Here is a 25,909-nt window from a genome sequence, read left to right on the forward strand (position 1 = left end):
TTATGCCATCAAATAGAGAAAACCCTCTCCTACGACAAGGTACAAGGTCCTGAAAAAGGTTAAAGAAAATCTAAAAGCTTATTTCTTGATATTGAAAACAACTATCACCATCATGAAACCAGATGCATGTAGCAATTGTTTAAGAGATTGGCCCAGTTTGTAGGTATCTAGATTTATACCGTTGGGTCTGGTGGTGAAGTAGATAGTCGATCTTCCCGATGATGGATGTACCTACATTCACACAGTTAACATTTGACAGAAAAGCTACAAAAGATAATGTAGCAAATGTTAATCCCAATACTGTAACATATAAGCCACAAAAATAAGAATTGCTTAAAAAAGTATGAATTATGGGCGTATGCACAGAAAAAGTTTAAGCGCAGCTTAATATCCATGGTAACAATTATTGGGACAATGGTTGTCAATGATTTTAAGCTAGACCCAGCTTTAATTTTTTCGGTGCATATGGCCATAACAGTGTAATCTAAATCAGTGCAAACATAAAGTATATAAAAGTTTTTAAAATAAATACTCACACCAATATGTTAATTAAAATCCCAGTGCCCTAAGCATATTTCGACAAGAAGTGTAGTGGTGATTCCAGCCTTTCAAACAGGTGAGAACACCCAAATCTAAAGTATGTTAATTCTCTTTTATAATTTAATACAAAATTTGCTGCACACATAAAAAAGCTTATTCTATAAAGTAAGGTAACTATAAATGAAATACTTTATTAGAAAAATAATAATAAAGATAAAGAAATTTAAAGTAGCAATGAGAGCACTGTAAAACCTACGCGATAAATATTAAAATACAAATACTTTACATTTTTACATTGTATACCTATAATGTATAGGAGTATATTGCTCAAAATTTTGAGAGACGCATCCACGTTTTAAGATCATTCCAGGGAAAATTAGTCAGAATTCATTACGGTGCATTAATGGATCTTCTTTGTGAATTGGTGGTGGAGCACTAGTCATTTTAGATGAACCGCCCTGCGTAAGATATCCTGCTGTTTTTGGTGTGCCAGCTAGACAAAAGATAATTAACTTGAGACAATTACAACCCTAGACAAAAAAAATATATGTACGTCAAGTGTTATGATGATTTCTTCTAGCCGGTTAGGTAATAATTTAATGCATAAAAATGAGGTGTGGTAATTTTAAAATTATTACAGTACACAAAGTGGCTCTTTTGTTGCCCCATGTCTAATACACTGTGACAGACATATGTTCTTCTTTTGTCTAGGCTACAACGCAGTTATTTACCTGTCAGATAACCAGAAATGGGCGTGTTCGAAATGAAAAGGTCATGCTTTTGATCTCGGTAGTCAGCCCACACTGCACTTTTATTTAGAATTGCGTTCACTTGTTCTCCATATGTTAAACTTCGGCTCATACATTTCAGTGCTTTCACTATTTGCGCTTTGGTCATGGCGGGATTATCGAGTATCTCCAATCTTGCATCCAGTAAAGTCAACAGGTAAGTAACAAGGTCCGCGTCTAGAGCTTGTTTAACTAACTGTTCTTGACCAGTGGAAAATAACCGCCCCAGAGCTTCACAGGCAACTGCTATCATGTCTTGACGGACGTGCATGGCTTGTTTTAAAGGAAGCATGCAATCACTTTGTGCTACAGAGGTTATACAAACCTAGAAAACAATACATGAAAAATTAACTAAGCCACTACAAAAGTAAAAAAATTTAATATGTTAATAATATGATAATTTTTTAATAGTAAATTATACTTGTAAGGCTGATACCATGTTCTCGAAAAAGTTGTTGTACCAATACCGAAAGATGACAATAAATTGCTAAATCAATTTTAGATCAATTCAAGCTCTCTGTGTCAAACAGACAGAAAAATACTAACCTAATTAAAATACAGAATTGCAGAGTTCTAAGCTTGGCATTCCAAAATGAAAGGTATAGGTGTGTTAATGATAGTATGATAATAGAAATAATGATGAAAAAAAAGGTAAAATTAAATATGGTAATTTAAAGTATTTTTAGAATATCACTAAACCGGACCAGTGCGAATTTCACAGGCAAAAAACGGAATGTGCCAGGCGGCGCTAGCCGGGACCAGGCAGCATAAACTATAAAACAAGAGGTTCATCCATCCATCATTAAACTTTAATTTGCAATTTCCATCAAAGACAGTCGATCTACTGTTGTAATATGTGGTCGCTTAGCCGTTTTAAAAAAAAAAGTACTTTTTTGAATACATATTTTGGTAAGCATAATATAAAGATTTACACATGTACCACTTTATAGCGCACAGGAACAAAATTACGTCTGGAAATGAAAGGCGATAACAACGCGTGCATTTTCAATATAAGGTGTGCATTTTTGAGATAAGGGAGGAGAGAGACAGTTTAACAGCTGTTCTATCAAAATTGTGTAAAACATTTGTGCAGCGCTTTGTGCTATAGATATTTTGTACACAACGGCATTGGGCAGCTAACTATAAAAAACGATTAACTAGCACTCACACCATAAAGCTTAATTGGACAAACTTTAATATCAACACAGAGGACCCTTAACGTTTTATTGCAGTGCAAAATAACAATATCGCGAACTTGGAGCTGATTTGTTATAATTTGCAATACCTACGTACCTATGGACATTTTTGTTTGGCATTCAAGCTAAAGTTAATATTACCAGGGTGGTACCAAAAGTCCGCTGTATCTTTAAAGCGGTCTTATTTCTATATTTTTTAAAATGAGCGGCATTTTTCCGAAAGGAGAGGAAGATCAATTGTAACCTGAAAGGAATTTCATCCACGTCAATTACTGTAAGTTGTTCTGAATATTTTGCACTGTGTAACTTAGTGGTTGGTTATTTTAAGGAATTTGCATATTGATTTTTGCTTAAAGTAACTATGATATTCCTGAAAGAAAATGCAAAATTGTTGTATTGGGATTTTTGCCAGTGGTGGTTACCAATGAAAAAGTTATACAGTAAGTTCGAAAAAATACACAAAAAAAAACGAATTCAAAAACGAAAACAAAAGATTTATGTAGCATGGTATTTGGATATCATACTCTTTTTTTTCACTAATTAGTAGGTGTTAGCTGATAGAACCCTTCCCATTCGACCTTTTACACAAACAGCCATGCCTTTCCTGAGCCCACAGTCATTGTATCCATAGCGTCAACAGAGGTAACTAAATGAGCCACACAGGTTTAATATTATAAGATTATCATGAGTATGAATTAAAAAAAATAGACAGAAATAAATAGGGGATCAATATAAACCAAAACAAAGATAAGTCTACCGTCATAGCCTGGCTATCAACCATTTCACCTCAGGTGATGTCAAGTATGGGCATTCCTGTGTAACAAACAAGGAGATATTATCAGATAATGAAAATGAGTACAAACTCAAACAATAAAATAAAAAAAATAGAAACAAAAAAAACTTTTATTTTTATTTAAAAGTATATATTACTACTATTAATATGAAAGCCAGTCCTCCATCTCTGTACTTTTCATTCCCTCGATCGATATTCTTTTGACCTTATAACGCTCCCCACCTCCACAAACCTCGCAATAGACATAGCAAAAGGTATGTAGAGACAACAATAAACATAAATTAAAAAAATAAGAGCTGGCAAATCTTAATGTATTTTTACTGTCACCTGTGTTTGCAGAATTGCTGCAATTGACTTCATTCAAAACAAATATCCTAAACTCTAAAGGCGCGTTTAGACGTATCCAGTAGCTGGTGTCAGTCTTACTGTCCTGCCAGCACTGGCAGATTACTGGCATCGTGTTAGAACGAACAGAGAGCGCCGCTATTTTTCTTGCCAGTAGCTGTCAACCCCTTCCCCCATACACCCATGCCAGTGTTGCAGGTAACACGTTGGCGTCAGCCGCTGTCTCACTGTTATAACCTACGAATGCTGATGTAACCCTCCTGGGCCCTGCGCTTTGCCAACCAAGAATTGGCAGGCGGCAGCTACTGGAGACGTCTAAACGCGCCTTCAATGCAGCACAAAAAAAAGGATGTTATAACACCACCCACCCAACACCCCAGCAGAAATACCCGAACTTTGTTACACTTACAGCATTGGAAGATATGGCATGTAGAATGAGAATGCCACACTTCGGGACGATAGCCTGCTTCAAATTGGAGCCTAGTTGTCTACACAGGCGTGGTATATGACCCATGGATGGTATCAAATCAAGCAATGCAGGCTGAGCTTGCAATAAGGCACATAATGCGTTTGTTCCAATTTCTAATAATTCAGTCTGGAAAAAAAATAAATTAACACATGCGCACGCCACTGAAGCTAATTACTAACACTAGGTTTATCTTTGGCCATTTGGGATAGACATGTTTCGAATAATTCAGACAAAAATTCCTTTGGTCTTCTAAGGGTCCATGCAGGATTCGCTATAAATATTCTCAAATAAACACCACCAATCATAATCTCGTTAGGTGTAACACTGTTGGTTAAACCATTGTTGTCCGGTAGTCGCCAGAGGGCGGAAGGATTTTGTGCTTGCGCCATTTCATGCCTGCAATTTATGTTTACAATTCGCAAGACAGTGCAGCTACTTACTCTCTCCGCAATTTCGCAACACATGTGCATACGCGATCTTTGGCATCTTGATCCCAAATCAACTCGGGATGCTCATGCGCAGATTCGAACATATGAACACAAGCCTGTGGATTATCACGCATGGCGTCGGCGAAAATTGGAGGCAAAAATGACCCCAACGCAAGCCGCACCTTTGGACCGACTAATTTGTCTGCGTTCATTCTCGCCAGTAATTCCGCGCACATTTCGCGTATTTGCTGATTGGCAGAGTTACAAAAGAGATCCATTAAATAAATCACAGCGCCTTTACTTAAACTTTCTTTGACAATTTTTGTGGTCGACATCAAAGCGTGCAAAGTGGCTAGGATTTGTTGTTGCGAGTCTTGTAGAATGTACAAACTAAGCAATAAATGTCCCAGGACTTCGCTCGCCGCTATGTCATTTACACATTCGTTGTTCCTTGTCACTAGGGAAATTACGTTCAAAGCTCGCTTTTGGATGGGTATATGAGAAACTCTCAGAAAATTAAAGAGCAGTTGAAAGTGTCCAATGCACTGGAGCTCAACTCCAGTATTATTCTTGATCAAATTCGTTAATGCTTCAAGCGTTATCACAGTGTGCTGCAGTCGAGTTTCTATTGTAACCGAAAATGCTATGTCAGCAAGTGAGTGTAAATATTGATACTGCTCCGACAGAAACTTAAAGAGGTCCAATGCGAAAGTTTTAGGGTTCTACAACAAAGTTCAACAACAAGACACAAAGTATCAAAATGTCTTACGTTAATAGTATAAGTCGGTTGTTGATTGTAAATTGGAATGAACACACCTCCAACTTGTAATACATCGGAGTGAGCTGAATATTTAAAATCATTTCCTACCGTTACATCAGTCTCTCTACATTGCCTTTGGGTTTCTAAAAAGTCGACCAATTCAGCTCGCGTTCCGTTGTTCCAAATTAAATAAGGCGTTTCGCAATTGCTATTCAACATTTTTAGTATCTAAAAAATAACAAAATAAAAAAAAACCAGGAGAATCTGATTGTATTTGTTCAAGAGTTTCTGTTTTACGTGATCATCAGAAATTAAATTAATACCAACTGACAAGCCGATCCCAAACATTGCTCTTACCACTTCAGGTTGTTCCGTAGCCAGTTGATTTGCAACGTAACCAGTTAACAAAGTATCTAAAATTCCCCTTGTCACAGGATTGTGAGGTGTTACATTGTCATTAGAACCGTAACCGCCCAAACGGCCACACGCCACAACTGCCTCCTTGGCAAGGCGATTAGCAACCTCTTGTTGATTGGCGTCTTCCGTACGTTCTACTCCACCTTCATCCAAAGTGAAATCATAAGTAAACATGAACAGTAGCAAGTGCCACAAAGCTCCCGCTTTCAACAGTTGCATCTGGAGTATGGAATCAATTGCAATCGCACTGACACATTCTGTGGATATATAGCACAGTTTTGTCAAGTGCTAAAATTAGATTTTCAACTTTGATTAGATAAAAGCAGTTGACTTACTTTAAAGTACAGAATTCTACATAGGTCTTTGACAAACTGTGGCAACTCAATCATGCGCTCTCGACAAGCAGGAAATTGGGCTGCTACCGAATAACACCTAGTGATATGCTGACACACTTGAACACCCGTTTCATTAGGTTTTGCTGAATTGTTCAAAACACCCACACAACGACTGTAGGCTTCTAAGAGCACCTACAAGCGCAATTCAAACAACCCACCCAATCAAGTGGAACAATTACCTCCAATCCATTTTCTCGGCGCAACTCCTCCGCGTTTAGCGCAGAACAATGCACCGTGTGGTACGCCAACTCGCTTGCAGCTGCCAGCAGCGGATCACTTTTCGAAAACAACTGCTCATCAGCGGTTTCCATCTGAATGGTTTTAATCAACTGAGGATATCCCGCGTATTTATATGGTTGCAGTTCTAAAAAATACCATCATCATTCAACGATTGTTAATCGACACTTACGGTCAGAATGTCTATGAAATAGAATACTCTGCGTGCGAAGAACCAGCACTATATTATTCGGGTTAGGTCCCGAGGTCCATGAAACACGACTGCACAGAAACTCGTACGCTTGGTTAACTTTCTCGAAGCGATCCTAAAACGGACCTCGTCAATATATAAAAGTATTTAGCATAATCTTACTCTTCCTTCAGGATTCTTGTCTGGATGAAATTGCTGGGCCAATTTATAATACGCTTTTCTTACAATCGCCTCGTCGTGTGGTTCACTATTCAAGCCTAAATTCCTGTAAGCGTCCTCTATCGTCATAGTGGGCGGTTTCTTTTCCACTTCGGCCTTCCACGCCTCCAAAACGTCTTTTAAAAGTTTTATCTACAAAATAGATCAATTAAACGCGGAAATTACATTGGAAGACCTACCGGATCTGGTATGGGCCAATTAGGAAATTTGTCCGTATCACAGAGATGTCGTAAGTAAAATATGTTACAAAACAGTTCGTGTTCCAACTCTGGATACCGTATCGCAGGTATCGCGATGTACTGGTATCTTGCCATCGTGTGACTTCGTAGTCGAGGGGTAAAGTCGGCTATGTGAGTTGAAATTTTTTCTATTAGTTTGCGACTGAAAATCACTATTTAAACCACAAACTTAAATTAAAATTGTTTATACCGCATTTCGGAATTCCATATTGCTTCAGGCGTGTCAAATTCACCGAGAAATATTTGTGCAAACTTTTCTGCACCGTGGTTTTCCAAGTAATTGACCATTGCTTCGGGAAGTAATTGTCCTAATATGCTTCGGGTCATAATGTCTGATGTTGCAGTCTACAAAATTTTGCATTTCATGAACATGGAACAATCCTTATTCAATCATTATTCAAACAAATTAATTGTCAACATTGCATTTTATACATTGAAATTCAGCCGTTCATTTACTTTCATTACGATGGGGGAAACAAGTCACTTAATGAATACTTTCAATACAACAGTGCATAGAAAATGCATTTACATATGAAGTTATCTGCCAGGAAAGATTGATCCCGTGTAAACTACGCCACATAGACGTTATTTTGGTTTTGGGCACCTTCAATAAGGAAGTCCCACCCTGTATATTTCACTTTATTAAGTAAATCTGATTAGTTATGAACGGGATTGGTTCATTTTACTTGAATTTATATTTCATTACTCGTTTTCCATGAGGAAAAGTGCAGATGTTTGGCGCGTTCAGTCGTGGCTGGCGTTTATTGAATCTAAATTGTGATTGGCGACTTATTTAAAAATTCATGAGGAAGGAGATACTGAAGACAACAAGAAGACGAGGCTTTTTCTTTCGTGATGGTTTGAGAGCGTGCACATTTCTTTATGCAAAATGTTTTGGGCAGTAAGTCCGTTATCTGATAACGTAATTCGTCGGTATCGAAATAAAGGGTGCAGAAGAAGTTAAGTAATCTCGTCACGTGAAGTAATAAATGTTAGTAGAAAGTTTTTAAAAACGATTTGTGCGTATTCAGAAAAAGTACAAGTGTTGAGTCAGTCAAGCAGTTGTTGTTAGAGAGTAGTGCGCGGATGTACCATCCCGTTGATGCAGTTTCCCACTTTTGTTTTTTTTTGTGTGTGCGACGTATATCTTAATAATAATAATAATAATAATGTTTATTGCTGTTAACATGCTTAGAATTGTGCATTTACAGAAGTCAAATAAGGAAAATATATTATTTAAATAGCACTTAAATCAGAAATTTCGAATTCATAGACACTATAAAAGGCTTTCTGTAAAAGGAAAGTCTTTAATTTATATTTCAATGTAACTATGTCTAAGTTTCTTACTCTCAATGGTAATAGATTGAAGATCTTATAAGACATATATAGAAAGCTTTTGTGAGTTTTCTCCAGACGATAAAATACTAAGTTCAGTTGCTCTCTATTACGCGTACCATAATTATGAACATCAGATCGTACAATTTGGTTGCTTGAGTTTGTTTTAGCATACAAAACACAGTTCAGTAAAAATATACATGGCAAAGTTAACAACTTAAAGTCTATAAATAGCTTCCTACAGTTTTCTCTGTAACCGATATTACCTAAAACTCTAATCGCTCGTCGTTGTAAGGCAAACACCCTTTAAACATGAGAACAATTGCCCCATATAATATTGCAATAATTTATGTGCGATTGAATTAAAGATGTATATACTTGCTTTAAAAGCTCCCTAGACACGCATTCTGAAAGGCGTTGCATAACATAAATATTTTTGCTTATTTTTTTAGAAATATACTCGATATGCGACTGAAAAGATAGTTTCGGGTCCACAAAGACACCTAAAAATTTAACATAAGGTGGATTCTCGTACTCATGATTTCTTAGTGACATTAACATTCGTACAGTTTTATTGTTATTTAAATAAATTTGATTTGCTAGACACCATTTTTCCGCAAGATGTAGTACGCGGTGGGTTGTTTCCGTTGTGGTTCTAGGATCTTTACCCCTAATGCAGAATGTTGTATCATCGGCGTACTGGATACATTCCGCTGACTGTTGTAGATATGCTGCGAAGTCATTGATGAATATAAGAAAGAGAAGCGGCCCTAGTATCGAGCCCTGAGGAACTCCTCTCTGAAGCGTAAGGAAGCCCGATGTAACACTATTCACCTTGACAGCCTGCTTTCTGTTTTTTAGGTAGGACTGAACTAGAGATACACTGCTCGGATTAAATTTATAAATTAAATCAAGTTTCTTTATCAGAATTTTATGTGGAACGCTATCGAATGCTCGAGTGAGATCAATAAATACAGACATCGAATGAAGACCACTTTCAAAACACTCCAAAGAGTATTTTACAAGGTGACTAACAGCGTCTGACGTACTTTTGTTCGATCTAAAACCAAACTGCTTAGAATGGAAGATACAATTCCCTTCAAAATATCTCATAATTTGTTTAAAGATCACTAGTTCAAATATTTTCGATATTATCGGTAGCACTGAAATAGCGTTGGATTCGTAATAAAAAATGTTACTCAATATTTTTTTTACGGGTGATATAAAAAAAAGTTCTCCAAAACGATATGTTGTATTGAAAATCTCTCAACAGTGTCTTGTAGAGCTCAAAAAGTGCCAATGCGAATGTGTTTTCTATTATTTTATACCTGTTCAAATAACAGCAGAAAAAAACAAAAACCAAATTGACAATGTCTGAGTTTCTGGTATATCTTCGGAAGTAATCAGAATTTTTTGGTTTTCTTTAAAACATGATAATAACTGATTAATTGTGCAACTTTTTCCTAATTTGACCATCGTCGTATCTTCTATGGTTTCGGAGATCACCATGATAGACCTCTAGAACGTCATTACCAACTGTCAAATGTTAAACAACTGGTACAAAAAGCAATAAAAATCAGACTGGTTTCAAAACAAAAGTTTTTTGTCCACAGGACGTTAAGTTTGACATTTCTGATACTTCACAGGGCTGTTTGTTCTGGAAACAACGACATGGAGAAGTTATTTTGGTCTACATACCAAAAATAATGAGGGGACACCCTATATGAGATTATTTCAATTTATTACGTGTAAATCTGGGGAATTATCTACGAATAAGCACAAGGTTGATTTAATTTACTTGAATTTGTCATCTCAGTGTCTATTTTTCCTTTTAGAATTGTTTGTAATTGCGTAATATTTTTGTTTAAATTTTATCGCTTTTGTAAATTAAAATGGAGGGACATCGGGTCATTTGCGATAAGAAGTTTTATTTTGAACGAAATTTGTCGATAAATTATTTCAATTTTAATTATAATATCTATTGACGTGTGGAGGCGGCTTTAGTTCAGTTTGTAGTTTCAATACCAGGCGACGGGGGCAGAAATAATGTAATTGGATTGTGCGTACACATTTCCAACTATGAACCTGTAGGTTACAGTGAGAAACAATTTTGAATTGTTGTGGCACGACGCCTGGTTTCAGTGAGATTTATTTAATAAACGATTTCTAAATTCGTATGTTTGCACCATCACCTACCCTCAATATTACCTCTGCAAATTTAATTGACGCACGTGTTTTATGACTGTTAAGAGATAATAGAGATGCAGATGTTAAGATGTGTGCGGTAGTTCGGCGTAAGTGGCGTTAGTTCCTTCGAAGCTGACGTTATCACGTTGATTGTGATTGGTGGTTGATTTGAAAAATCTTAAGGAAGGAGATTATCTGATGGTGGAAGTGGTGTTTTTTTAAATACTGGAATCAACATAAAAACTAGGCTGCTGCTAGCTGTCAGTTTTCATGACGGTTAAAGGCCATGTCAATTTGTTTACGCTAAATCTGGGGCAGTGGTCCTATTTGTTTTGTTGAAGACGCAGGTTGTCGGTTTCGGAATAATGTGTACAAAAAGTGAATAAAAGATTTAAGTGTTTTTGTGTCTTTGATAAGAGCGCCCGAATATCGTAAAATCGAAAGATTTGGATTATTTAAAAAAAACTGTTTGCGGTATTAACGTACAAACATTTTGTTTTCTGTTTCATGTGTTTGGGAATAAAATGTTTGTCATTGTCAATCAATTATTTGTGTATTTGTCTTCATGTCAGGTTTTCTATTCGTGACTAGGATTCATTTTTGGTGTGAATCAAAAGTTGTGTAATAATTTCTTTGGAATTTTTGGAAGTGGATTGAACTCACATTTTGATTCGTTTTGAGCTAGTTGGACAGGTGTTTTGAGGGTTGTGTAGTGACCGCCTACCATTGCACACAGCAATATATGAAAAAATAAAAATGACATTAGTGCTACTTGGTGTAGGTATTTTTATTAACTAATTTAAACAGTAATAAAATTTCAATCACACCAAGATGACTGAACTGGGTTGATCCCGAGAAGCTGGCATCCGAAATCCTCCAAACTGCCACTGGAATCATGTTCCTGTGTGGATACATACTCACTGAGCCACGCTCAGAGGTAGGAGGGTGAAATGCTCAATACGCTCCCAAACAAAGAAGGTCTCTTTAAAATCAATGCAGAGTAAGTAGACGTAGAGTCTATTTGCTGTACATATCTACACATCTCTACAGTGTTCCAGTTATTGAAGGTAAAATCTGGCGCTACGTATAATTTTGCTAGGCAGTGCATTTGCACAAAAATTAGGATTTACTTTCTATTTACCCTCTACTTCGAAGTAGACCCTTTGACGGAGAGGACTTTTACCCTGAGGATGGAAATGTAGCAAATTCAAAAAAGTGCCCATAGAAGGTGTTAACTGGAGCAGTCTATTTCGACCACTTAAGTTAGGGAAGGTGAAAAGAAATTTGACATTTTCAGTTTTTCTGTGATATCTGTTTCTTTCAGATTTTTCAAAAATTTCAAGTGCGTTTTTTAGTCTCAAAAAGAAACAACTTTGCCCTCCATTTAGCCTACACGAATTTGATCCACCTTGTACGTACATAGGAATCAGTGGTGGAGCGGTAATTTTTACATGCTTTAATTTCTTTTATGATTTACCATTATTATTAAGAGCAAATATACATTATTTAATATAACGACGAAAAATTTGATAGTAAAAATTAAATTAAATAGATCATCAACATCTGTTATGGAGATGAATGATCATTGTTACAATTGTATCCATACCAATTTTTACCAATCAGACGTGCATTATGAATTTGTCTTGAGGATGTGGCTACATTTGTCCTAGTTGAGTCTAGTTCGTGCAGTAATACAGTCACGTGTTTTAACCGCTAACTAAATACAATAGATAACACACATGTGCTATTTGTATTTCTATGAGAGTTGGACTTCATTAATTTAAAAGTGCGCAATTCCTCTATATCAAAGATTAAATTTACATACAAGCAATAGGTTTTCTTTAACAGACTGCACAATCTTACCTTCTAAAAACAAAAAATAACCCAATTGTCAATAAACGCAAAAATGTAAACAAGTCAACTGTAATGTACTTGAGGAAGGAAGATCATTTTATCCTGTACTTACATCATCAGCTTTAAATGCTTGTTTCATGTGCGTTAACTGCAAAAATTTTGCAATCGGCAACACATTGCTTCCTGTATACATCAATATAAAGAAAAATACTCCAGTGAGGTAAACTTTCGACATTTCCGGATTGTCTTGCATAATTTCGCAGAGAAGCGTAGCAACTTTTTCGACGATAATTGGATCGAAAGTTAAAAGCAGTTGAACAATATGTCCAAGACATAACGAATCTGTAATCAACCGCTTCACTCTTGGCAAAGGACGAATAATTGCATTGTCTTCATCTCTAAATAAAAGAAGGTTATACAAATTACACAACAAAGACAAAGAATTTGAAGTCATACCTGCTAGGAAAATATTGGCACATCTTAATAAAAATATTAAGAATGAGAGTGGCCATGTCACTTTCGTTAAGTACAGGTGTGCCTTTTGCAATAATATACCATTTTAATTGAGGTAGCAGAACCATCGCGCGCCAGACATCTAAACCACTTGCCCAAAACAAGGTGGCGCTCTTAATCACCTTTTTTTCATACAAATCCTTAACCTACACATTCACGGATTACATTACGTATTTATCGAGAAATACCAACCTCTTGGAAACTCACAGGTCCTTGCCTCACACTATCTTTATTAAAATACCATTCCTTTTCCTGGACAATTTGCATGCCCGGTCCGGCTTCAATCACGTTTGTTTGCGTAGGTATCACAGCACGAGAAGTATGTAAATGAGCTAAAGTAAGTAGATCAACTAAAATACGGATTCCACCCGCTTCAAGAAAATCACAAACATTGCGATGATGCAATATTAATTTATTTATAAACATTAATAAACGATCACGCTCCATTTTATCTACACACTAGCAAGAACGTTTAATATATGCACCTGTTATACAATTACCAAATATACTTACGCGATCTAGCATTCCTACAATATATTTAGTATCACTGAATGGACCTATATCTTCAAAGTATCTCCCATAAACTATCGACATAGCTTGCAAGCACATACATTTCATTTCCACCTTAGTGGTAAGTAAAAATCTATGATACAAATCATTAAAAAATTCATACCTACAAAACCATTATATTAACGTAGGACCCGCTTACTCGGTTCACTTACGATCTACGAATAGGAGAATTGTCGTTATCGTCCAATTCCAAAAGCAGTCTTAAATAGTAGTCGCCAATCTTTACTTCGTCGGCTAAACATTGATAATGTAGTTCGAATTCTTGGTGATTCCAGGCAATAAGTGCGGACCCTGATAATTCCCTGTCGGATTGAAACGATCGCACTTCATTTTCTAAGGCACATCGCAACTCCTCTCTAGTCTGAGAAAATTTAATCACCATAACTCAACAATTACTTAAGATTCAAATTTTTACTGAATTTGTTTACTTTTAATTGTAAATGAAATAGCTGGTTGCAAAATTAACAACCAAAAATCCTCACTAATTTTAGCCTGAATCTCTTTGGTGAACCCAAGATATATTATCATTTTTAATCTGTTAATTATTTGCAGACATTTCATTAGGTTTTAAACTATAAAGATGGATCAGATATTAACAATTATTAATCGAAATTCAGCAATTAATCAACACAGTGAATTTCATTAATAGTCAATATTTTAAATTAAATAATTTCGTAAATAATTAAGTTTACTTTATTGCAGATGTTAAACTGGCATTTTAATAGGTTTGAATGTGTAGGCTCTCTTTAACAGTAATAGTGGTTAGTGACCTCTATAACCGCAAGGGTAGATAAAGTGAAACAAATGAATGTGCATTCTAATCGCATCTGTCATTCTTACTAAATGGGACGCGGAGCATGTAATAGAATGAAGTTCAGAACAGATAACGATACTGGTTCCATGAAAACGACAGAAGACCCAAGCTAGCTATTTTTCACGTCTTAAATTCAGAATTTTTGAAGTTTTATGATTTATACGGTTTCTGCTAAAAAAGTTTTGTACTATACACGACGGGGGAAACTAACTATCATCTAATTCTTACCAAAAATGAAGACTAACAACAAATAAAACTAGAAATGAGACCCAGATATTACAATTAAAAGTAAACTAAATTCATGATTCCTACCTGTAAAACTATTGGATACACACCTTATGATTCCAGATTAAATTAGGAAGTTCTTGGTCTTGATTAAATTTCCAATAAAAGTAAGTCCAGTTGGCCTCAGCTTTGATTCGCTCCCGTCTCCGTCGCAGTACAATAGGCCTCTCCTTGATCTTCTCCTTCCTTTCCAACGTAATACCCATACGCGCACCCCAATGTTGCATAGCAAGTGCAGTGTAGTGCTCCACCTGTTTCTCCACATACTTCAGTTGCTTCTCGACAGCTAGCCAATTCGGATTACGTTTGTTTTTATTGGCGTGATCGACGGCCATTTTCAGATTATCCCGATGATTTAGCATTTCCTGTTCTATAGCGGACTCCGGAACTTTTTCCTGAGAATCCAGGTAGGTGATTAGTCCGGTGGGCTACAAATTTGCGTTACAATGGTCCTTTATTACGAAATAACCGTACCATTATTCTTTTCAAAAGTCCCATAGCGATTGGGTTGCCTGTTATCCACAATCCTACAAGATGCCTGGAAAGTTGGCGGTGAGCAAGGAGACGACCATCAGAACCTTGAGTGAATAATGCCGCGAGCAGATGTTGTGGTAACGCCCCTTCGCCCAGAGCCAAAGATTGCATTCGCGCTGCCACTTCCGCATCTCCTTCTTCAATTAATGCTCTCATAACCAGACCCGCCCCCTTTACAATGGCCAGGGACGGATGCTAAAGCAGTAGTGTCAACGAGAAGACTAAGAGTAGGGAAAGTTACCTGGAATAATCGAAATAGTGACCGTCCTCGTTCTGCCACCATTTCTAATAACACATCAAACTGTTTGCCATCAGTAGTTTCACTGTACGGTACACAAAGAGCAAAAGTTAGAAAGTCTAACATAGCCGAAACAACTAAAGCTCCAGTCCCGAGTTCTATATGCGCCATCCACATGTTCAACAGACTTTCAAGGAATGTTTTAGTTTGAAGAAGAGATGATTTGTTGAGCTGCTCTTGTCGAAGATCATAGTCATCATGCATGGGATGCATGAGCGCACATACCATATCTATCGCTGCATGATTAACGCCATACTCGTTGCGTTTTAACGCATTTACAACTTTCATACCCACTGCCTCCCGAAACCTAAAATTAAAAAAAAATTACAAATGCCAATACTCTCAGATTGTGTGGTCTGTATAGCTAAGGATTGAGTATGGTGGTGACTGAGAATACAAAATTTTCAAAATGTACGCAGACGGACGGACTGCTTAATAAATAACCTACCCACAACAGCAAAACGTACATCTAGCTAGCACAGAAACCATCCTGCGCATGCGCGATTCTCCCCTTTTATGTCTAAAGAATATGTACCCAATTTGGTTTCAATCAGTTTAGTCGGAAATGAGAGTATGGACCAACAGACTGACATCATCGAGATATTGTCTGAATCAGATTCCTGGTACTTCAAAACGTTCATTTCCGTAAAAGTGGGGAGTTATTTTTTACCCCCAATGGAATACCTCCCTTAACAAAGTGCAGGTGGTAAAAATGGCATTTCGTCTGTCTATTGTGTGTACAATATACGTTATTTTATGAAGTAGCCTTCCTTTTAATTAACAATTACATACAAGTAAACAACTGTTATAACTTATTGTTAAATGCGTCAATTTAAATACTTACATAAATAGTACATTCGTTACATTCAATTAGTATTTTCACTAATGTTATGCGTTATTCGAATTAAAACCAATTAAACAAACGATCCTAATATGGGAATCCACATAATAATGGCCGAGATCATGAATTAATGAAAATTGGAAGACTAGGGGCTCCTAATAAACGCATGCACCAAATTATGATTGAACCAACACACCATACATTGTACCATGCCCCTGGCGATGAAGAGAATCTAACTGATTGGTAAGGGCACCAGAGGTTCTGCTGGTAAACTCGAGCCAAACTAAGCGAAAAACGCATTGGTAGCAAAATTACGAAATACAACGGTGGTGGCATATAAAAATCCTTAGGGGCAACAATGTAGAGAAACATGATCGGCGGAAGCGCTCAGAAAATCCTACAGTGGAATTTCCATTCAGATCTAGAGGCTGTTCCATTTAAAACAAGTTAAAAAGTAATCGTAAACGATTTACATAAAGCGCATTTCCCATTTGTAAGATGCAACTTCTGTTAAAATCGTAAAAATCCGCCCACAAATATGAAAGATAGCGTTGCACATGGGCAATCCATTTTTGACGTGCTACTTCAAGTTCAGTTTATGAGAAGAATTTCATTTCAATGCTTTTCTAAATAAGAAAGTTGGAACTGCGCATGCGCAAACCTAAATTTGGAAACTAATGTTAGATTTTCCTTTGTTCCAAGCGCCTAAATATCAAATTTCACTTAAATGCTTCCATAGATAAAAAGGTTGGCACTGCGCATGCGCAAAATAAAATTTTGAAACTGGCGCTAGATTTTCCTTTATTCCAAGCACCTATGTATCAAATTTCATTTAAATGCTTCCATAAATAAAAAAAATTGACACTGCGCATGCGCGAAACCAAATTTTGAAACTGGCGTTAGATTTTCCTTTTTTCCATGTGCGTATGTATCAAATTTCGCTTAAATTCTTCCATAAATAAAAAAGTTGGCACTGCGCATGCGCAATTTTGAAATTGGCGTTTGATTTTCCTTTATTCCATGTGCCTATGTATCAAATTTCGCTTAAATTCTTCCATAAATAAAAAAGTTGGCACTGCGCATGCGCAAAACCAAATTTTGAAACTGGCGTTTGATTTTCATTTATTCCAAATTTAATTTAAATACTTTTATAATTAAAAAAGTTTGCAATTCGGTTTATAAATGGTCGAGATGCGAAAAGGGCACTGTGAATTTTGAATCGATTCGACTCAACTTTTGGCATTGCGTATTATATGGCTAAAGCTATGCCCGTATTGAATTTCATGCAATTCAGTTCATAACTAACGGAGATGTAATAGCTATTTGTGTATTAAGAGCGCAAAATGATATATTGTCGATTGAAAGAGACAGTTGACGCGCGACGAAGGAGCGCGGCAATCTCTTGAAATCGACAATCAATTTGCGCTCGAATTACACACAAGATTTTTTCTACAATCGAGCAGTTCACATATTTCCAGAAATTTAAATTTTTCGCTCAAATCATATTAATCTTATGCCCAAATGAAAGATGTCATTCACAGAATAAGACCTTCACAGAACATAAACATAAATGGCGCTAAATTGTCACTGATTACAGCGTTTCCCGTGGTTGTACGGAGAACTATTTATCTCAGACTCAAATCTCGTTACAGGAAATATTTTTACCGTCGATTTTATACGTACACAGGTTTTCCACATGTCAATTTTGACTTTTGAAAGATTTAAAATATGAACAAGTTATGTGACCGTAAAAAGTGTTGTGTGTCGGATTGTAACAATAAAATATCAAAAAGGCATCGTTTCCCACATTTTGAAACAGGTTGTATTGTGCTTGAAACGCGAAGAGGGTTGAAATGTGCTGTTATTTCTTTCCTATTTATGCAAGGTAAGTAACAGGTACAAATTGACGCAGAATTATTACCAACTGTACCTATAGGCGCAAAAGGGTGTAGACTTGAGTTTTATATTCATATAGATGTAGATACTTATATTGTAATTCGTTTTAGATAATTCAACAACTTCCACTCTCGCTTCTCAAGTAACCAGTAAGCACCACGATCAAGTTAACATTTGTTGTCGAAAACTTGTGTGACAATTTGCTGAAACGGTTTTATCACCTCTTGGAACAAAAAATTTAGTTCTAAAGATATTTTTTAACAAACATATTTAGTCCAAACAGCAATTAAAACCAAATATTTCGTAGGACAACTCGTTACGTAAGGATCTTTTTGCAAAGTGTTAACTTCTACAAAGCGTAAGTTGCACTTACTTCTGAGTTTTATATGTAATTTGTAAACATGTAATTTAAGATGTCTGTGTTAAATAATGTAATGTGATTGTATCTAAATATACTTGCAATTTAACAACTGTGTATTCTTTATCTATATTTGTGATTTAGATCGAATTGGGGAAATTATGGATTTAGAAGCTGGTCACCAGATGGCGCTACTCTGATTTTGATGCTTTAGTTCACAGTACACCCACCAGGGTACGCCAAAATACCATACAAATTTGTAACATTGCTGTTTCTATTCTGAGAAGGCCCTATTCTGTGATGTCATTTACTCGTTGTCATTGGATACTCTGAGCAATGCATATTTGATTTATAGTTAATAATTGGGAGAACGAGCGTTTTTTCTATTTTGTCGCTTATAAGCGACAAAGTGACATTCCTCGAAAAAGATGACGTTTGCGTTGTCAAATACGAGCGCAAATGCCTACTTTGGATATCTATTGTAGAAAAAAAGCAATCGGACATTTCTAAACAAAGTTATCGTTCACACGGACAGATAGAGGGACAGGCAGACAAAGGAACAGACGGACAGACCAACAGGCAGACGACAGACAGCAATGCAAAATTATAAACGATCTCTAGGATCGTTAATAAACGGCAAAAGTGTAAAATTATGGAACATGTAAAAAACGGTTTTTTGTTTTTTTACAATAACTTTTTTTGTAAGCGGTACAGAAAAAAATTCCTTCCTTGGTGCAAGACTCGACACCATAACGAACCAAATAGCGAAAAAAGTAGAACAATAGCTCTTAAGATAAAGAACTAGTAGCGTCGCAAAACGAGAGGACGGACGGACAAAGTAAAGTGGCCACAATAGCGCATTTTTTTTTTTGTGGAAATGCGCTAAAAAGGAGATTAAGCCCATAACTTTTTTTTCCTGACCTCGTATACTTATTCTGAAAATGGTAGATTATTCAACAATCATCATAAAGACATTTAGTTAGTTAGAATGAAAGCAAATTGATACTTTCGTTAGAAACTCCTACAATCCTTCTAAAGCAATGTGGACAATTATAATTAATTCACAACGAAATATTATGTGTTGTTGTGTGCAATGGTACACAGTCAACTACACCACTCACAAAAGATCTCCTCGTACACTTCCGGCATCTGCTACAAAGAAAAATCCGAAAATTGATTTAACAAAAATTGGAAGACTTAGTGGTCACGATCAGCTTCCGAAAATTCCAAATAATTTATTACAAAAACATTTTATCAACACCTGAAATAAATCTTGGATATGAGGAGGTAAATATGACATAAAAATTCTATCGAGGTTGCACAATGGGTTCGAATAAACACACAATTGATTGACTGACAAAAACCAAAATTTTTTTCGAAACACATGAAATGAAAATTAAAACAAAATTCCTGGAGAAGCTTACAAAAGCTTGTACATAGTACCCTGTAAGAAAACAGTCGATAGTGAACCAAATAAAAAATCTTAATCGTTGCGTCGTTGCGACAGCGGCTAGCATCAGCCTCCTGCTTGCAGTATTTTAACGAAACTCGTCGTATAACAAAACCTCTTACCGCAAATGGCCAGACATGCGTACATTAAAGCATCTTAACTAATTGAATGAATTATAATATTACAATTCTAAAATGACAAAGAAAAAGAAGACTACGAAAATACAAATTCAAACGAAACAAACCAATTCTGTGCTCATTCGCAAACAACCCCCGGATATTTACTTTACTAAATTGAAATACTTCTCATATACAGGATGTCCCGTCATTGATGTTTGAACAGACGCTGTTTACACAACAGTACTGTACCTCGGTCCAATTTATCTTGCAATGAATTTATTATACATGGTGTTTGTAAAACATGCGGCAAAAACTAAAAAGATGATTGATTATTTTATGTTTTTTGTCAAGTCTGTTAAGATTTACTGAGATTGGGCTATTGACTCCTTACTTATGTCGCATCAAACACTTACCTTTCGAAAAACTGTGTCGTGCGGTATTTATTTATAGTTGGCAGTTGTTTTAAATTGGTATTCTAGTTATACCTCGAGTTATACAAATGCTGATATTTGGTCTGGATTGATCTTTGTATTGTGAATCCAGAGACACATAAGGAATAAAGGAACATGCCAATTGGATCTAAGGCCGCATTTTTCCTATGAAAGGAGAGTTTAGTGTACTTATGCTGCCGTTTCATGCATGCTACCATTTACTTAAATATTGGTTGAGGCCCTAATCATGTCCGTCCGTCTGTACGTTTTACACAGCTACTCCCAAGAAGTGAGAAAGTGAATGAATGATGAGAAAGAAAGAGGTAAAACGCCTCTTATGCTTACCCTAGCGACTATATTACTACACCAAGCTTAGAAGTTTATTTAGATGCAAAACTATGAGTAACAAAACCTTACCCTGGCAAAGTTGTAAAACACGAGTACCCAATTTTACTTGCTACCAATCGCCGCAACGCTTGAAACTGCGCTTCCAATTCGATACTGCTGATAGCTTTCTGATCCCCTTCTTTTTGAACTAAAGCTTGTAAAGCGCCGGTAATTAACTTATCCTTATTTTCAGAAAAAATACCCTAAAAGGTACATTGCAGTTACTAACAGAAACGCGGCTCGAAACTTACATCCTGAGTGACACTATACAATAAACCACTGTATGGTACATTTGCATTAAACCTATGGACGCATTCTGAAAATGAGTGTCTCGGGGGTGGATTTAATAGGAATTTTACGTGCGAACTTTCCACCTCTTCGTCCACTGGCAAGTGCAAGGGGCCTAGGCGGAAACCACGCATTGTTGGCACCATGACTACATGAACATCTCGATTGCCGGATGCACGCGCTCCGTCGTATAAAGAAGCAAGTAAGGCATCCCTGTAAAAATACAAAATAAAAATTGTACCCAATAAGCGGTTTCCCTATAAGTAATGATAAAGAGAAAATTTCTACTTTTGCGCCATTCCGTCATTTATGTGGTCACAGAACATGTATTTCTAAAATCTATTAACAACACTGTTAAAAAAACAAAAGCTAAGGTAGAACTTTTATCTTTATTCTTTCAAGTTCAAACTTATGCCAAAACCGTCTATTGGAAAGCTCACCTGTCAGTAGTTGTATAACTTCGAATATGCCCATTAAAATACTCGATCGTAAACAACTGCGGATTTTCATTGTTTCTCACCAACGCAAATATTTCCCCAAGCGGCCTTAATGTACACACACTATAGGTTTGGGGATCCCTCTCCAACAGACAAGTCTCCGAAAGACACAATATCCTACGCACCGGCTCTCGATGCCTAACCTTGTGAATTTTGTAAACATGAAATTCGGACACTGACGTTAAGTGCTCATCTTCACTATACTTCCCAAATCGTTGACTTTGAAAGTGCTCCAAAGCGATCGGTTTGGGTAATACCTTGATATTAATACCAAAATTAGCAGCCGCGTTATCCAAAATTTTCTGCCTAATATCTTCAAAATTTGAAGCTTGAAACAAGTGTAAACGGCCGAAGCCGCCACAAACCACCACGAATCCACCTAAAACAATTTGTATTTGCTAAAATCCCCTTGCGATTTAAGCAAGGGGTCAACCACACACAAACATTTTGTACATAAAAAAAAAAATTTACTACTATGTCCTAAATTTTGAGGTTGTACGTAACTTGGTACGCTGATAACTCATAAATATTGTGAATATTTGAATTATTATTCTACAATGTCTACTAGGCAGTAATAATTTTAATTATACAGAGTTGGTCATAACGGCGTAGCACTCCAAAATTGCATTTTTGAAATGGGACACCCTGTATATTATCGATACTTCAAATCTCTTAATTTTAAGGAAAATTTGTAAGAAGCATAATGTATCCAAATTCGATCGTTTTCGGGTTATAGTTTTGAAAATAAACGCTATTTAAAATTTATTGAATGATTGAATAAAGAACAATAATTATTAATGATTCCAAACAGCATAACAAACATTACAATCGATTCTTTTCAGAGCGACATAATGTTTTCAAAAGAAATTCGTGATGTCATTAATTATTGTTCTTCATTCAATAAATTTTAAAAATCCATTTATTTTCAAAACTTGATAATCTAGAAACGACTGAATTTGGGTACACTATGCTTCTTACAAATTTTGCTTAAAATTGAGAGAAGAAATGAAATATAAAAGTAGCAATGGCAGACTATTATAGCGGTTTCAAGGTCATGGCAGACATTTTTTCAGTTCTGACATCCCCACCTTATAGCATTTTAGCATACATTTAAAATAACATAAAGCATCTCATACCACATTTATGGAGCACCCTGTACATAAAAAATACTTTTGCATTATGCAAACAAGCAAAAAGCAAACAAGTTGGACTTATTTTAACTTTTTTTTGTAGCCTCACCCTGTAAATAGATGTACTTTGTTTCAGCAGATATTGCACTAATTGAACATCCTGTATAACAGGTATAGGTATACTATGTACATTAGTGCTCATTTGTTTCTTCACGTATTTTCTGATGTGCTTTGTTTCAGCATATAATGGAATACAGGGCGATCAAAAATGAGTTGCTGTCAAGTCGCCTTTGGAAGTTCAAGTCCAGTAGGATTTCCCATGTAAACAAAAATTCCAAAGGTGACTCGGGAGCAACTTATTTTAATCACATAGTACTATGTCTATAAAATGAACTCAATCGAGCAAGCGAGTACTTATCTTTCATATAGACATACTTAAGTACAATTGAAAATAACCCACAAACAACTGGCCTGGATTTACCCTCAGATTTACCCAATACAAACCACAGGTGTTTGTGTTTGTGCCAGGTCAACCTGAAACTTTCCCTATATTTACCAAATGTAGATAATGTACATGACATTTGCTACGTGCTTGACCCCTTGAATTATAGACGTTTACCTGTGCAATCCGCAATCTGACATATTCCCTCGAAATCTTTAAAACAGTAACTTGCCAATACGTGGTTCGTAGTTGGGTCCAGTTGATCAAGGGAGTAAGGGGTAATTTCCAGCATAACTGGAAGAGTTGTGTCTGACCAATGATGTTTGTAAGCGTGAAATCTCTGCAGATATTTACTAAGGGTTACGTTTTCCTCAGTCTTGTCTTACCGATATCTCCTTTGCTTTCTCACAGAAGTACGGTCGAAATCGCAAAGCCTGCGTTAACAAGTCGACGCGATGATCGGTCGAGAACTTCATATGTTCACACTTCCCCTTCTCATTTTTCATGGTAATTTGAAACTCATTGGTCGTCGCCTTCAGGGCAGTTATCGAGATAACGTCACTGTAAGCCCAACGGTTTGTAACCTCCAACGATGACGGATTATACGTGGTGATACCCAACGTCCCCACCGAGAAAATACGTTTGTATCTTGAAAGAAGAGGTTAGATTATAAACATATTACGAATAATAACTTACTTTCCTTTCCAGGAGTGCTTCGTAATAAAGAAACACGCCACATCATAATTGTCTTTGATTGGCATCATTCTGTCACCTTTACTTTGCTAAACAAATCGCCAAAAGTTAACTTTACATTGCGGTTATTCTGCTTTTGTAATTCATTAATTCAGCACTTCTTTATCTCTTGCTAAATAGTAGATATAACCTTCTGTGGCGAGATGTGACGAAACGTTTCGTTTATCATTAAGTAAATCTTCCATACAAAATAAAATATATTTCAAACTTCTAAAATTTTAAGTTTGAGGGGGTGTCAGCTGTCTATTTGTCAAATTTCCAAAAAAAAAAGGTCGGTAGAGAAGATTCTGTTGATAAATTATGGTAAAATAGGAAATTTTCGCACTTATAATAGTTAAGTAAAGATGTCAGCACTATCGTATGTTGAAAGTTTATGATGGATAGGCAACTATACTCTGTTTTTTAACTAGGAAGACGGATTTAAAAACCTGGTTTACACTGAAAATGTCACTAGAATCTAGTAACAAAAATAATACTAATTTTATACAGACATGTATTGTGGGTTGCGTGATGTGTTTTTCTTTCACATTTGGATAGATTTCATTATTTATGCTTTTGGGTTATTATTTGGTACGAACTTCTTTATATTATGCATACATCATACTTTTAAACGCAAATTATAAAAAATAGGTAATACATTGATAAGGTAATCATCCTGCATACATTTTTTGGCCTTTGAAACATTATTTTGAATTGTAGTTTTAAATGTTTTATCAGTTGTAATACTACACAATCCACATTACAATTTACAACAAATGTTGTTATTGAACAAATTCAGAACAATGGAATTATATACTCATATTATTAAACAGCATTATACATAAAGCAGTGAACTACTGCTTATGTATAAGCGATTTAGTCACTGTTTTCCGAAAGTTCACTAAAACTGTCGCACTGTCCTCCGATCCGAGTGAAATAATTAATGGTTCTATAAGTGTATCCATTAGGCCATCCAATCTACACATCTTATTTTCTTCCTTAATAATGTGTTGCACACAATTCCGCCAATCGTCAGAGCTCACATTTGCAACAGCCTTATGACCACCGGGACGTTTCGAAGGGGTAACAATGCCAGTACTTCGATATTCTTTAATTATCCAGGATACTGTAGATCGTGCAACTCCTAAAATGTGTCATACTTTAACAACCAAATATATACCTACCTACATCATTATTTACGTTACCTGTGGTCGATGCAATCTTCAACACAAGCGTAGCAAAATTCATATCTGGAATATCAGACAACATTTGTTTATAATAAACTGCTTTTCGAAGACTGATAAAATGACCCAAATTTAAGCGATTACGTTTTTTCAAAGGAGACAAGCTTGCTTTACTGGTACTTGGAGTTGAATCCATCACTAATACCAGTACACTTAGGACGCGAAATATCAACTTTAGTTCTTATAAGAACTGTTTTTTTTTGTTAAAATTTATGCAAATGGACTCAGAACACACAAAAACTCAAAAATAAGTACAACTGTTACGGACGAGAATCGCGATTAAATTTGACAGTTAAATCATGTCAAAAGCAACTTTACCTGGGTGTAAAACGGGCGCAGCGGGAGCCAATAGAAACTAAGATTTTTTGCGGGAACTTTTAAATCCGTCTTCCTAGAACTTGCCCAAAACCATCCTGCAATAAAAATCTTCCTTTAAAATGAAAAAAACAAAAAATCAAAATCTACAGCGGAAATTTTTCTAAGTTGCATGTTTTTGATTAAATCAGACTATCATTGTATATTCCATGGAACCTGAAAGCAAACCAAGTTACCTTAAGCTTAAGAAAAAGAATGATATTTTTGCGTAAATTTAAAATTAAAAATTTTTATTTGTTACTCAGTTCTAAACGTTCATTAACAAGACAAAACGCAAACGGGTAAACGCTACTGACTTGTAAAACTGACAGCA

The 25,909-nt window shown here is 36.0% G+C and overlaps 1 protein-coding gene across 1 annotated transcript; it reads right to left on the reverse strand.

Annotated features, from left to right (window-relative positions):
• Window positions 1-711: 711 nt before the first annotated feature.
• Window positions 712-24,245, reverse strand: LOC116160216 (dnaJ homolog subfamily C member 13). Its single transcript, XM_031473363.1, has 27 exons — window positions 23,942-24,245; window positions 23,632-23,893; window positions 23,423-23,585; window positions 21,617-22,052; window positions 21,140-21,389; window positions 20,919-21,091; window positions 15,350-15,713; window positions 15,049-15,303; window positions 14,625-15,002; window positions 13,628-13,836; window positions 13,419-13,578; window positions 13,098-13,364; window positions 12,849-13,051; window positions 12,505-12,790; window positions 7,207-7,361; window positions 6,957-7,158; window positions 6,721-6,909; window positions 6,541-6,673; window positions 6,311-6,495; window positions 6,072-6,263; window positions 5,677-6,024; window positions 5,329-5,547; window positions 4,572-5,281; window positions 4,311-4,527; window positions 4,072-4,257; window positions 1,272-1,653; window positions 712-1,033 (listed from the first exon to the last, which is right to left on the reverse strand). Exons 1-27 carry the CDS (start codon window positions 24,007-24,009, stop codon window positions 921-923), a joined length of 6,705 nt encoding a protein of 2,234 aa, XP_031329223.1. The 5' UTR covers window positions 24,010-24,245; the 3' UTR covers window positions 712-920.
• Window positions 24,246-25,909: the final 1,664 nt, after the last annotated feature.

Source organism: Photinus pyralis, unplaced genomic scaffold (genome assembly GCF_008802855.1).
Source record: "Photinus pyralis isolate 1611_PpyrPB1 unplaced genomic scaffold, Ppyr1.3 Ppyr1.4_LG1, whole genome shotgun sequence".
In the NCBI taxonomy this organism is placed as follows: domain Eukaryota; kingdom Metazoa; phylum Arthropoda; class Insecta; order Coleoptera; family Lampyridae; genus Photinus; species Photinus pyralis.

What these genes read in the sequence shown, in the direction of transcription:
- LOC116160216 (XM_031473363.1), bottom strand. Translation starts at nt 24,009, where the DNA reads ATGATGCCAATCAAAGACAATTATGATGTGGCGTGTTTCTTTATTACG. An exon ending in TGTTTTACAACTTTGCCAGG is followed by an intron (nt 15,714 to 20,918) that starts GTAAGGTTTTGT and finishes TTTTAATTTTAG; the next exon opens with GTTTCGGGAGGCAGTGGGTA. An exon ending in GTTGCGAAATTGCGGAGAGA is followed by an intron (nt 4,528 to 4,571) that starts GTAAGTAGCTGC and finishes CATAAATTGCAG; the next exon opens with GCATGAAATGGCGCAAGCAC.